The sequence below is a fragment of the Mastigoproctus giganteus genome, chromosome 4, assembly GCF_048544385.1.
Source record: "Mastigoproctus giganteus isolate SK-2022 chromosome 4, ASM4854438v1, whole genome shotgun sequence".
Classification (NCBI taxonomy): Eukaryota; Metazoa; Arthropoda; class Arachnida; order Uropygi; family Thelyphonidae; genus Mastigoproctus; species Mastigoproctus giganteus.
In genome coordinates this window covers 179,605,150-179,621,014 of record NC_143578.1, presented here as the reverse complement: position 1 = coordinate 179,621,014, position 15,865 = coordinate 179,605,150, and the positions used below count along the sequence as shown (strand labels likewise).

General features: G+C 35.5%; 1 protein-coding gene across 1 annotated transcript in view; it reads right to left on the bottom strand.

Annotated features, from left to right (window-relative positions):
• The window catches only part of LOC150087228 (CAP-Gly domain-containing linker protein 4-like), a 224,021-nt gene that overhangs the window by 82,752 nt on the left and 125,404 nt on the right, over positions 1 to 15,865 (bottom strand). The window contains exon 7 of the mRNA XM_090372414.1: positions 949 to 1,083. Coding sequence (XP_090228540.1) covers positions 949 to 1,083 — 135 coding nt within the window. The remainder of the gene's footprint in view (positions 1 to 948; positions 1,084 to 15,865) is intronic.

Here is a 15,865-nt window from a genome sequence, read left to right as displayed (position 1 = left end):
CGGCACCTAACCCTATTTTTCCCATAGGGCTTGTTGTTTATATTGCACGAGGGTTTCTAGGAACACAACTATCGTGCTATATGAGGACTGACTGTACTTCGATTTCAGGAAAACTTTTGATACTGTTGCACAAATTGGAGGAGTATGGCATTAAGGGCAAGTTACTACAATGGATAAAAGGATGATTGAATGGGAGAAGACAGAGTGGTAACGAATGGACGCTGTTCTTCATGGAATAATGTTATTAGTGGTGTCCCGCAGGGTTCAGTGTTGTGCCCATTGTTGTTTTATATATTTATTAATGATATTGATGAAGGTATATCAAGCTTAATGTCAAAGTTTGCAGATGATACAATGGTTGTCAGGGTTGTTAATAACAGTAATGGCAGTATGCTGCTGCAACAGAGCTGGAAAAGTTGGGCAGATGGGGGTGAGAAGTGGCAACTGAAGTTTATCCTTGAAAAATGCAAAGTACTGCATATGGGTAGCAGTAACCGTAGAGAACTGTTACTCTCCAACCTTCACCACAACAATTTGCATGCGTAGCACTGAAAAGGTACCTCTACTGGACAATCCTAGGCTAATCTTTCAAGAATTCCTGGAAAACTAAGTCTTCTAGAAGGTGTAAAAACTAATATATACTAGGATACAGTTCTTTGCCTTCATTTGGCTTCAGCGTATGATGTCACTGACTGTGCTCCGAAATGTAAGATATTTATATTCAGTCAATTAGTACCTACTGAATTATCAAAAATATATTATCCCAATGAAGTGCACTGTTGTCATTACTAAAATTGTTGATTATTGCATTTGCAGTAATGCCCTTAACCAACCATGCTTATCTTATTTAAAATAATACATTTTACAGCAGAATTAACATCAAACCTACTTTATAATAAGAATATTTATACAAGCTAAGGTGAATATTTATATAAGAGCAAGAATTACCTGCTGCAAATTCTGTTTCACCTGCAAACTTTAGCGTTCCCCTTCTGTGCCCTGAAACAATAACTCGATCTCCCAATGTTAGTTCTTTGGTTTCTGTAGAAGTAGCAAGCTGTCGACATTTAAGAGTAGTGAGACCTATCAGATTAAGTGGAAAGGGAAATATTTATTACTCAAGATAAGTAAATACATAGCATATCCATCTATTTTATTATTTAAAAACTCATTCATGGGATAATCAATTTTTTTTTTAATGGAAAAATTTATCAGTTAGTAAGCAATTTTTTTTGCGTTACCACTCAAACAAAAGTGGAAGCATTGCTACTCTAGTATAGATATGTACACCAAAAGGGCAGAATTCATGGGAAACCCACTACCTGGCAGGTATACAGGTACAAGGTGGCATTCACAAGGCTGCATTCACATAGGTGGTGATGTCAGTATGGATAAACGCCGTGAGTTAACCGACTTTGAAGCGTGGTGACAGAAGGTGCCCGATGCATGGGTCACTTTATTGCGGAGAAATTGCATTATCCCCGTTCGAGAGTATATCAGGTTTTTGCCATTTCCAGAATATCCACCACATTTCTCCGTGCGCAGAGAAATGTGGTGAATGAACATGGGCGTTGATGTCTGTCTTGCATTGTTTCAGCCAACCGGAGAGTGACAGTGGCACAAATCAGGAAAATGCCACAAACATCTCCATCAAGCCCACCAGGTGATCATTAGACACAATAGGTTATGGGAGTCACTGACCCACCAGAGTCCTATTGCTAACACCATGACAGGACACTACGTCTCAACTGAGTGAAAGAACATTGGCACCCGACCTTGGATGACTGGAGATGGGTCTCCTGGTCCGATGAGTCCCATTTCCAGTTATTATAAGCAGATGGGAAGGTGTGTATCTGGCGGAAACTGCACGAAGCTATGCACTGTCATGTCAATAAGGAACTGTTCAAGGCATGTGGACGATTGGTAATGGTCTCTGGCATGTTCAACTGGCACACATTGGGACCTCTGGTACGTCTAGATGTATCTCTGAACGGTCCAGGTTATGTGTCCATCCTTGCAGATCAATCAGTATCCCTTCATGGCCATCGTGCACCCACAGGGCAATGGACTCTTCCAGCAAGACAATGCATCTCCCTACAGAGCCGTAGAGAGAACATGGCTCCAAAGCCATTCCGCAGATTTTGCTATCATGGAATGGCCTCTCCATTCACCGGACATGAACACTGTGGAGCATCTTTGGGATGCTGTGGAAAGGTCCGTTCGAGTTTCGGATCCTCCACCCAGGAATGCGACAGAATTATGCACAGCGGTGCAGCAAGCATGGATGAATGGAACATTTTCCATCCATCAGGAAATACCTGTGGGAATACCACATCAGGAAATATCTGTGGAACACTTTCGTGAACTAGTGGACTCAGAACAAGTGCCTCGCCGTGCGACTGCCCTTATCTGGGCGAAAGTTGGGTCTACCCATTACTTGGTAATGGGTAGACCCAACATGGGTATCCCATGATTTCTGTCCACTCAGTGTAATAACATACAATCACAAAACTGTATCTGACAATAGTATACCCCATCCTCCTTCATGACTCAGTAATATGAAAGACACTCAGCTGCTGACAAAACATTTTTGACTTCACTTAGGGAATCATATTTGGATTGAAGTAATAGTTTTATGAAACTAATTTTGTTAATTTTGTATATGAAGAAACAGCACCTAAAAGATAAGCTACCTTCAGAATGCTAAGTGATGAAAACTAACAGATACAAAATTGCATGCTATACCACTACAGCACGAATGTCAAAATTTAGCAAAACACGCTATCCTTTACAATTTTAAAGAAAAATAAATTTATCAATATAAAGATTATTCTGAAAACAGTTAATATAACACAGGTCAACAAGTACCTTACCTCAGAGAGAGAGAGAGAGAGAGAGAGAGAGAGAGAGAGAGAGAGAGAGAGAGAGAGAGAGAGAGAGAGAGAGAGAGAAAATGTAGTTCTTTGGATGCTAATTCCAAACCTGTTTTCAGATTTCCTCCAATCAGTCTCATCACATCTAGTTTGAGACTGATTATACTACAGACATATGTCTGTGGTGTAATCAGTCTCATCTGCACAATGGATATTTGGAGAATTTACCAGTTGTACTTTGTTGGCTGTTCTCTATGTGACCAGAATAAGGTGTAAGCACCACATGTTTGTTGTTTGTTTATTGTACTGCTTATTTGAATGGACTACACCTGGTTGAACAAAAGGAAGAAAGTCAATGCCAAATTATCACGATAGTGATTGTTACGTTTGTAACATGAATATAACTGGATTCTCAGTGGAGGATGAGTATAAGAGCCAATTCTGGTGCCTTCACAACATGAACTAGTTTCTTTAGAAGATGTTCAACAGATGTAAACAGCTCAGTATCATCTGATAGTGATACTGAGCTTTTTACCCAAGATGAGTTGAATTATCTCATTAGATATCTACCCTTTCCAATGATAAAGCTGAATTTCTGGCATCAAGGCTGTGGGGCATTGATGTTGTTCTTGATTAAGAAACACATCAGTGTCAAGAAAGAAACCAAGCAAGTTTTGTTGACATTCTTTATAGTAAATGTCACAAGACATATTACATGTGAAAGGCACCTCTTCAGTAATTCCTCACAGCAAAGCATGAAAGCTATTCGCTTTCATAACAGGAACTTAAAGCCATCCATCCCCACTGCCCACTCTGTTCAGCTAAAGGAGACATATTATAACACCAAGACACTGTCAAAGCAATTCAATATGGCATTCATATATGGAATATCTGTGGTAACCTCAAAGTCACTGGAATCTTAATGGGGGCAAGGTTTCACAAAATATTGTTTTTTTTTCCTATGCCAATGGGACAGCCATTCTGTCCCAGACCATTACATCAGAAGTGACTGGTCCCAACGAAGCACATATGAGACAGGAACGAGTAGTGTGCAGTATGTTCTGTTATTGGATTCAATGAAGATTTTCCTCCCATCTCTCTACATTAGATTTGGCTATTCATCTTACCCACTGCTCTCACAAAATATGAAATATTTTGTGAGTGCAGTGGGTAAGATGAATTTCAAAAGGACTTAATTACTTAAGGGAGAAATTTCCAAAGATCAGTACAATGAACACCAGAGGGGGAATTTTTGGGCTGCCTCAAGTCAGAGAGTTTCTGCAGGATGAAAGCTTCGAAAAATGCCTCAGTGTATTGGAACTAAAAGAATGGCAGGCTTTTAAATCACTTTGTGGAAACTTTTCGGGTAACCACAGGTCTCTCACGTACAAAGATGGAGTTCAGAAACTACTGGATGCATATTAAAAAAAATATGGAATGTTATATGTTGCGGAAACTTCATTTCTTAATTTCATATTTAAGTCTCTTTCCTGAAAATCTTGGCATGGTGAGTGATGAGCAGGGGAAATGATTCCATCAAGACATTAAGTCAATGGAAAATTGCTATCGAAGTTTATAGAAAGAACACGTTGACAGACTACTACTACGATGTTGCATCACAACATTCTGGACAAAGTGTACCAAAGGAAATCACCCACACAATTTTAAATTGTAAATTTCTTTATTACAATAGTATACTGTACTGTATTATTTTAACTATGTGTATAAAGTGTACTGGATTTAAACTGTAAAAGTAATAAAAATGTAATTGTAACTAGTCTCATATGTTCTGAAACAAAATCATTAACTTGTACTCATTTACTTGATTTTACTTCTTTTTATTCAAAATTAGCACAAAACTTGTTTAAATAAATATTTGTCTTTGACACAAAAAAAAAACCAGCTTCATTTTGTAGACCAGTGTAATAAGGTCATTCACATTTTGCTTATTTTTCACCAAAAGTTATAAAAAAAAACAAAAAAACGGTCATATTAAAGATATTCTTTTCTTTGTAAGAGATTTAACTTTTTCAAACTTTTTTTTTTTTTTTTTTTTGCAAAAGTGTCAGCTGTAACTACAGCTGTTTAGATATGACTAACAGCCTACTAGTATAGGCCAGAAAGGTATGTGGTTGTTCTACTGATTTACTGGACCTTTGCAAGCAGGGATCGGGAAATCATTATTCCTCTATATAAAGGAGGGGATGGTAAACCCACACTTGGAATATAGTACAGGTGACCCCCGCTTAATGCTGATCATTCGTTCCGGAAAAACAGAGCGCTAAGTGAATCCGCGCTAAGCGAGTGCCGCTTTCCCATAAGGTAACATATGTATTTATGAGCTGCGGTCGGTGCCATAGTATATTTCCTAATCAATAATAAACAGTAATGAAAAGATGCACAAATGTCGGTCAAAATATTTAATATTCAAATATTTGCACATATAAAATATTCTGCATTACATACGTATAATTATGTGGTAACTACTTGCGTATCAAAAGTAAACTTAAAATTCCAATTAAAATAATGAATTTAATTGATTTAATTTAATGGATGAATTTAATCATGAAAAATGTGTGGATTTTGAGTTGAACTTTGGCCCTCTTCCAAATAAACTAAAAGGGGTATTAATTTTAAATGGCCCGCAGCATTACCACCCAACAATAAAGTCAACTGATCCTTCGCCGTTGTGAAACCTGGCATGTTTTTTGTTCTTTCAATATGAAACTTCTTTTAGGCATTCGTTTCCACAGAAGTCCTGCTTCATCTATGTTAAAAACTTGTTGAGAAGTATAACACATAATACCCCTCTTCAATAATTTTAACAAGTTCTTTTTTGAAAGTTTCGGCTCTTTGATCTGCACTAGGCTTCTCCCTGGACTTTAAATTTATTCTACCAGTCCTTACCAGATTTCAATGGTTCCACATTTTTTTTTTTTTTTTAGGCGAGTTTTCTTCAGATCATCATATTGGCTAATCTCTCTCTCTCTCTCTCTCTCTCTCTCTCTCTCTCTCTCTCTCTCTCTCTCTATTTTTTATTTTATTATTTTTTTTTAATATTTAACTTAACTGAATTCTGCATTGGATATTATCTTCAATAAAATTAGTTAGTCTTTCCATTTCAATCCTAATAGCCGACCTAGCCCTAGTTGCTTGCAGTGGAACAGCTATCTTTCCCGCCGCTAAAATTATTTCTTTATTTTTTTGTTTATAATCGTTCTTACAGTTAAACTTGCAAGTCATAAATTATGGCACACATCCGCTTGTCTTTGACTGGAATCGATTCGCTTCAAAACGTCTAATTTGATTTTCAAATTCAGTCTTTTTCTTACATTTATAGTCTTCGTACTGCGCCCAGACGTTGTTGCTTTTTCATTCCTATCGGTCATTATTAGCTCTTCGAAAATGTAACCGCGTTGGTTGAATTAATTATGATACAATGTTCAAGTAAACTTTCCGTTACGCATGATGTCTAATACCGTACTGAGTGATGAGGAGACTTCGGATAAATGCATATAACGCAAATATTACAAGAAATATACTTGATCATTTTTAAAAATGTTGATCTCGGAACTACGTAACGTCACTGTACTGCAATTAAATTAGCGTGCGAGAAAATTTCACGGAGCGTGGGAAAATTTCTCAAGTCGGCGTGGTTTTAATGCTGTTTTGCTATTCATTTTCAAGCTATCGACTCCCTCAAATGAAACGATTTCGTTAAATATGCCAAAAATGCAATCTGTAAAAGAGCGTTATAGTGATCTGTGACAGCGTTATAGTCAGATACGGGTTATAATATAAGAACAGCGTTATAGCGAATCCGCGTAAAGCGAACCACGTTATAACGGGGGCCTGCTGTATACAGTTGTTGAGGTCATAACAAAAGCAGTCAGATATGAAGTTTTCTGACAGTGCAGACAGTCTGCAACAGTAGCTCATGGTGTCTTGTTAATGATATATAGGAATTTTTCTAGCAGGGATAAGGAGATGATTATCCCGTTGTACAAGGCAATGGTCAGGCCACACCTTGAGTACTGTGCACAGGTATGGAGGGCTCATTTTAGGAAGGATGTAGCGTTGCTAGAACAATTACAAGGGAAACAAGATTAGTGAGGGGAATAAAGAGGTGCTCTTACCAAGAAAGGATTAAGTTCTGCAAATTGCAGTGCTTGGAGACTTGCCAGCTTAATCAGCAAAGTGATCTGATTGAGGTGTATAAGGACTTGAACAAGTTCAATGCTGATGGGATTCTTCCTCTTGCTGACATAAAGAACCTGAGGGTGCATAGATTCAAATTGAGGAAAGACAGTTGTAGAATGGATGTGCGGAAATTTTCCTTTACCAGTGGGTGGCTGATTTCAGGAAAGAAAAACTTCCATTTTTAATAAATTTAAAGCAGAACAAGATAAAAATTTGGAGCGAATGGATGGGTGAAATGGGGAGTTTAATTTTTTTTTTTGGTTGATGCTGTATAAGCTTGCTTGCTTTCTTGCATCATATGCCTCTACTAATGCTAATAATACAGAACTTCTAAAGTTCAAAGGTGGAAATTATATAGGTAAAGTGCATTAATTATTGTCCCTATGAGGAATGGCTCATGCAGACTGCAAAGATTGGCAACTAGACACATTAGGAGGCATCCAGATTCCAAGGTATAAGGAAAGGAACAAAATGGAGGAATGAGGAAGGTACATTGTCATTTGTAGGAGAGACAAGAACTTGAGACAAAACCTTAGGAAGCAGCAGAACACCACATCATTTAGCTTACCTTAGGGTAGAGTATTGCAAACTATTGGGATGATCTATCTTCTGGGGGGGGGGGCTAGTTTGGTAATGTTTAAGGAAAAACTGGATGGTCACTTTTCAGTGATGGGCAAAGTATGAGTGATTATTAGATTGGATTATATGCACTAAAAACAGGTCAACTATGCACTAAAATATGCAACAAAACACTAATATATGCACTGCAAATTTTACATTTATTACTTGTTTATCACAATTAATTGAACCACAAGTTGTTTATATTCAACATGTTAAAGTAATAAAGCCATTTAAGAAAATATTTTAACATCTTTTTTTAAAAGTTTTTCCTTTCAAACTCACACCTGGAATAATTGTGTTACAATATACTTCTCAAAGTGATCCACTGTAAATTTGCAGCATTCATCGTCCAATATCATTTTATACACAGAAAATGACCTTTCTACTTCTATGGAAGTGACTGGGCTGTATTTAAGAAATGTGAGCTTTTGAAGCCTCTACTTGAAATAGAAGTTCATTTCCTTTCCCATTTTTCAATGCGCCTATTTTCCTTAAAGTGTGAAATTCTGAGTTCTTTTTTAAAACATTATTGTATTTTCTTCTTATTTCTTCTCGTATGCATCCAGGTATGGCTGAAATTTGCAATTCAACCTTTTCCATCTCTCCAATTGCATTGGTCAAAGAAAGACCTCAACATTTCAAGATAACCAACTGAAATGGGTCTGGATGAACAATAAATGTTTTCTAGACAAATCAGAAAGTATTGCCTTAGCACTACTAATAGCTGATGAATGTGTACTATCCAAGGAATCAACAAATTCTTTTATAGAATCAAAATTTTTAGCATAAAACAATGCTGCTTATAACCATGTTCCCCATTTCATGAGAGAAGAAGAGTAGGTAAGCTGCTATTCTTGAAGACACTTTTGACAAAATCTATTTTATAACAGAAATAAGTTTGTTAATTTCACCAAAATTCTCCCGAATTGCCTCTACATAAGCCAATGGGCCAAGCAAATAACACGGATCAGATTTGGACAGAAGAGGCTTTTACCATATATGATGCAGCATCACTAACAAAAATGCAGATTCTTTGCTATGAGTTTGGCCATAATAATCTCAGATACTTTTTTTTTTTGTTAGTTGTTGGCACATCGGCTTCTGTCACCATAATGTGCTCCTAAAATTTTTGCATTTTACTCTGATCCAAGCCTGAGGTGGATTCGAACCTGCGACCTTTGGGTTGCCAGGCAGGCACTTTACCCACCTGGCTAGCCCCGTCTGCTCAAATACTTATAATCAGAATACTTAAAGATAAAAACTAAATATGATAATGTATTAGTAAAACTGTTATTGGGACAACAGAAACGAGTATGCATGAGACATTCATTTAATATTGGCTATCTGTCCACTCAAAGCCCCTGAGGAAGTAGTTGGTTGGTTGGTTGGGGTTTTATTGGCGCATCAGCAACTGAGGCTATAATGCGCCACCTGAGGAAGTAGTGGAAAGATGGTCATGTGAATGAATGTAATTAACCTTAGTATAACATTCTTTTAAAAATTCTTTTAACTTTATTTCCTTTTAAATTTAAACATATAACAATAGGCTAACCAACAGCTACTAGGCAGACAGTCGGGCCATAATGCCTGAAATGCATCCATTACAAATAAAAATCACCCACAAAAAATTTAAATAAAATCATGCCCCAATATATATACAGGATGTTTCAAAAATGACGGTCAATAATTTAAAGGTGAAAAGTAAAAATTAAAATAAGCAAAAAAGTCCCGGTGAACATCAGGCCACAAATGAACCGTTTTGGAGATGATGCACATTTTCTGTTAAGATCTGCCACTGACTTTGGGAGCACTGGGGGGGGGGGGGGGTAGTCTGCACTGCTGAGACCTTTTACATGCTGGATATGGTAGGGGTATATTATATATATATAAAATATTATAGGTAGAATATGTTAACGAACTTTATGTAAAAATTAAAACCGATGAATATACACTGGGAGCGCTATATGTCGTGAAATAAATGGGGGGTGAAATGAACAGGAAAATAAAACGATAAGATATGCACCGATTGAAAGGCGCCTCCGTAGCCAGGTGGGAAGGAGCAGCAGTGCGTAGCACACGCTTCTTGATTAGACCGGGGTTCGAGCCTGTCACCACCAAATACGGAGGATGCGGAAAGGTCATTCAGGGAATGACCACCGCATATCCCGGAGCAATATGGCCTTAGTTGCTAATGCTCCTAAAAACCAAATAACAACAGCACCGATTGAAACAATACCAGATAAATTTTGAAAAAAAACTTGAAAGAACAATCAAGGTGAAAATAACATTGCAGTGTCTTTCATAATTTTTGTGTCTTCATCATTGGTCATCCACCAAAATAATGAAAAAGACAGCAATGCTCTTACTTCTGTTTCCGACATGCTCTATATGCATGGGTACACGTGCGAAAAGACACGTGGTAATTTACAAATTTAATTTTAAATTTTGAATATAATTATACTAAAATTGATTTAACGTTACTGTGCTAATAGAGGTGTTGCATACAGATCATGGATGACCTTACAGAAGTAAGTGAAACACTAAGGCAATAAAAAAAGTAAAGTCAAAAGTAAGGAAAAACAGTATATACCGTATGACAAGGACTTACCATTACTATCCAAACTGAACAAAAGACTATACGAGTAACCTGCGAAACAGTCTTTTGTTCAGTTTGGATAGTAATGGTAAGTCCTTGTCTTACAGTATATACTGTTTTTCCTTACTTTTGGCTTTACTTTTTTCATAGACTTAGTGTTTCACTTACTTCTGTAAGGTCATCCATGATCTGTATGCAACACCTCTATTAGCACAGTAATGTTAAATCAATTTTAGTATAATTATATTCAAAATTTAAAATTAAATTTGTAAATTACCACGTGTCTTTTCGCACGTGTACCTATGCATACAGAGCATGTCGGAAATAGAAGTAAGAGCATTGCTGTCTTTTTCATTATTTTGGTGGATGACCTCTGATGAAGACAAAAATTATGAAAGACACTGCAATGTTATTTCCACCTTGATCGTTCTTTCAAGTTTTTCAAAATTTATCTGGTATTGTTTCAATCGGTGCATATCTTATCGTTTTATTTTCCTGTTCATTTCACCCCCCTTTATTTCAACAACATATATCGCTCCCAGGGTATACTGTATATTCATCAGTTTTAATTTTTACATAAAGCTTGTTAACATGTTCTACCTAAATATTTTATATATACACGTACACATTATGGCTGTGGGGTATGTTTTGCGATAGCAGTGTCCCTGATCCATAAGTTATGTTATTGTAATTCAGACTTATCTAATTTTAAACTTAATTTTCCTCCCATATCATATAGCTTCTCTATATCATTATTCTTGACTAATATATATATATATAATTACTACTTCTGTAAGAGTGCAATTGGTACCATATGGGTACTCAAAGTGTGTTAAAACTTTAGCATAAAAGTACTAGGTGGGCCATTAGGCCAAAAGAACCTATAAAGACTAAGATAGAATATGCTGATTTGCTTTCTTTATAAAAACGGGGAGTTTTCCCTCAGATGAAATTTAGAGATATTAGTTTATAACAGTATAAAAAAATATGTACCAGGTACATAACGAGTTGCTGCTGCTCTACTCTGAGACTGATAGTGTCACTGATAATGTCAAAATGGCAGCCATTAAAAACGTCTTTAGTGCAGGAACTCATTATGAAACTGGTACAGAAAATAAATAAAAAAAGTATTGCTGCATTAAAAACATCTTTAGTGCAGGAACTCATTATGAAACTGGTACAGAAAATAAATAAAAAAAGTATTGCTGCATTATTTTTATTGAAAAAATAATTTCGGTACAATGAAATAATTCATATAAAATATATTATAATAACACTAAAATTATTGGTCTATGGTAACTGAAATAAGATATATAATTTTCACACTCAAATTATTTTAATTTCCGAGTGAATAATCCATCGATTGTCATTCCATTATGTGTAGTATTTATTGAATATTTGACTTAATATCTAAATTGAAGACATCTTTCATAAATTTACAAAACTTCTTTCCAGCCTCAGAATTTAATTCTAGATTGAAACAGCAGCGAGAACTATAGGTATACGATCCAGTGGCTCTTCCAATAATTTTCCACCTTAAATGGAATATGGCATCAAATTATTGTTTATGAATTTTTGAATTATATCTAATGACATCCTTGGAGTGATGTATATGGCAATGACAAAAATAGATTCACTACTGAATTTGCACAAAGATCCACAAAATATCTCCAATTTCATCTGATACCACTGTCGCATTGTTGCTATTATGTTGTGCAAAGATATGTGGTGTATTGATGATAGTTGAACCTTCACGTTGATATATCGTAACACCACCACTACAAACGTCCGACTTTTTAAATTGAGTCGCGCATTGAAATGGTTTAAGTAATATATGTTCATCATTATCCAACCACATTTCACTTAATATCAATATTTTGGATTGCTGTAAGATTGTGTCCATTTCAAGAACTCGAACATGAGCCCATAAACTTTGTATGTTCATTGACAATATAGATATACCACTTTGTATGAAATCTTGCAGTTCATCTTGTAGAGACAGTAGGTTATTATTTTTCAAGCGATCTAGTTCAGCACGAAGTTCTATATTACTAGTAGCTTTGCCATCGTGAAATGTGAAATCGTCGTGGGTATTTGTAATATATAAACCTTGCAATGAGATCACTCGAGATAATGCCACATATACAAGTTGCTGTTGATGATCTTTCTCATAATTATATACAATTTTGTAGAGGGTCCCTCCTTGAGATTTATGTATAGTCAAAGCAAAAGCACATACTAAAGGAAATTGTGTATGTCTACATGTTAATTTTCTATTGTTCTTGAATGAAATCTTAGTTGATCATTTTATAATAATAGGTACGGATTGACTAGGTAAATGTTTATCTTTTGCATATTGTTTATAACAAGATTGAAGCTTATGTCCTATTTTCGACTCAGGAAATTTCATCCATACTTGTTTAACTGTTTTGTCATCCTCAAATTTGAAATATACTAAAGTATTGATTGCACAGTTTACCAATCCATTGACCACATCTATATTTGTAGAAATCATGTACGGTTTTCTTTTCAATAATTGTACAAAGTATGGAAGTCCTGCAGTTTCAGTCACTGACATTTTATGAATTTTATTTCGCATACTTGCTAATTGTTCTTCAGAATGATATCTGTGGTATAAATCTTGTGCAACCACTTCATGGATTTCATCTGCAACTAAAGCATTTGTAGATTTAAATGCAATGTGCAAATTTTCTGTGATATGCATTTGCATAATTTTCATTTCCATGTATAGCAAATGTTGGGGAGTTACTCCATGACGATCAGCTCTACGAATTTCACTCAATGCCATCATAGAGGGAGTAATTTTCAATCCATTTTTAAATTTTCGTGCATGTCCCAAATATATAGCTGGAAAAGAAAGTTGTTCTGCATGTATATCAAATATGAAACTTATTGGAAATGATTTCTGACTCGGTGCTATACATAAATATTTATCTTCAGACCATAATAATGTTTACTGTTGAATTAACAATAGTTCATCATTGGTGAAAAGTTCCACAATTTCATCTGAAAGTTCCTGTTCACTATCATCATTTGTCCCCAAGAAATCTTCACTCACTTTTAATGCCACAGAATTTATACAAAGGTGAATTTATCAAGTACTGTAACCATATTTTCACTATTTTCTTTTGCACACATCCTTGTAGATATGATGATTTATGTACAAGTCTTCATTTTATATGTACATTAATGGCATAATCGTCATCTAATTCTCTAGGTAATTGATGAACCATCATATTTACGTTAACTGGTACATTTATTACTTGTCCAATGATCTCATATTGTCCATGTTCATAATGTAAATGATGAATTTATATAAAGGGTAATTGTCGTGACATCAAACGCTCAGTTACAACATCCAATGGAGGCAAATGAGTAGGATATGTTGGATATATAAATCCAATTGATGTGGCCATAGTTGGTATTCGTCCCTCTTTTAAAGAAGTATGATATGTATTACACATCATGAAAGTACTCACCTCTTGTAAATGAAATTCATTTTGAAGTAATTCATATGAAGTTGTTGGAAATGGTTTCAAATCTAATTGAAACCATAAATGATCACAAACATTGCAACTAAATCCAAATGGGCTTTTGTACACTAGTTTTTCAAACTCACTGTCAGCTCATGTAAACACTAGGGATGTAATCAGGAATCTCATTATTAGCTATTTCTAATTTCACTTTTTTTTTTGTGCACAATATTCCTTCATTCATTCATTCTGCTGGAATTTTAAGTTCCTGATAAGTATTAGGCATAGTAGAACTCTGCGGTTTAATTTCATTAAGATTCGGAATAGTTTGAATTTCTAATTTCCTTTTCTTCCGTTCATGATATTCCTTCATTATTTCAGCTTAAGTTTGAGAACCCCCAGGCATAACAAAACATTTTTGCTGAATTTCATCTGGATTCACATTACTGTCCAACTTCCATTTCTTTCTTCCATGATATTCCTTCAAACACTGGACTGTAGATTTTGGCACAGTCACTTGCATATTAATCATTATGTTGATATAACGGTATAACGTAGCACATCACTGTTCAATTGTACTTGTTGTGTCACCGTACACAAGTGCAACTCACGCGCATCGGGTTTTGTGACGATTTCTAGGTAACGTAATGCTTTTTTCCAAATAACACCAGTAAAAACATTTTTAACGACAAAAATTTCTAAAATTCCAAATCTCCAAGCCATATCATATGCTGTCTCAATGTTGAAGAAAACCATCATCAGATGTTCTGAATTTAGAAGAACATCATGGATTTAGTCTAATTAGGTGATCCAAAGTAGCCCCACCCCCTTTGAAACCCATGCTGTATTGGAAATTAGTTCCTTTTCTGCCAAACACCATAACAGTCGAGCATTTTTTAAACAGGTTTTTTTAAGGAAAATATCTTAGTTGCCTGAAAAAACTATCATTCTTTGTGTATTTTCCAAATACTGGTTAGCTTTTATGAGATTAACACATGTTTATCTTCAATCTAGTAACACACTTCTGTTTACAGTACAATCAAAACCACTCTCTCTCTCTCTCTCTCTCTCTCTCTCTCTCTCTCTCTCTCTCTCTCTCTCTCCACCAACTGGGGAGTAATTCTAACTACTATTTTTCAAGCAAACTGATACCCCTTAAGTGTCACTTTTTTATAAAAAAAATTGTTTATACTCTGACACGACCACTGGGTCAGAGGAGTTTACAATTACAGGCAGTTCCCGCTTTATGAGTTCTCGGGTTTACAAGTTTTTTTTTTGTTTTTTTTTTTCAAATATCAAGTATCAACAAAATCGAAAATATGAATATTAATTGCAATAAATAAATGCTAAACATTTATAAATACGGTATTTCAAACCACGTGCGTAGCTATACAATATATTATTACTGTGCGTGCATTTATTTGTTCAGCCAGAGATAAGGAGGGAGGTCCAACTCTTAAAGAACTTTGGAAAGAATTCTATATTTTAGATGAAATCAAAATAAAATGAGCATGGGACAAAATTACAGAGAAGAACATGAAGGGTGTTTGGAATAAACTCTATCATCACCTTATTGATAATTCTGAAGGATTTCAAGAACCAGCAGAGATCGTATAACATGAAACAGAAGCATTCATTAATATTGCTAACCAACTGCAGCTTGAAATTTCTACAACTGACGTCACTGATCTGCTTCCAACAGGCAATGGAAATAAGCTAAGGAAGAAGATTTAACAGCTGAAATTCCTGTTCATTCCATCACTCTCAAGGGCTTGATGAAGCTTTCAATACAGAAAAAAACAACTGAAATTTTCAAGTTTCAAGATTCAAATTTTGAGCACACTACAAAAGTTGCTATAGATTTAAAAAAAATGCTTATGCATGCTATTGTGAAATTTATAAAGAAAAGAGAAGACTGTCTTAGAAACAAACGACTCTTGAAGGATTTCCGAAGAAGACGACGACTCCTTGTGCTTTCAACAAACCAACGAGTGCCGAGCCAACAATGAGTGATGAACCATCAACGAGTGTGCATTTAGTTGATGATGGTGAAGAATAAACATTCTTTAAAATTTGTATGA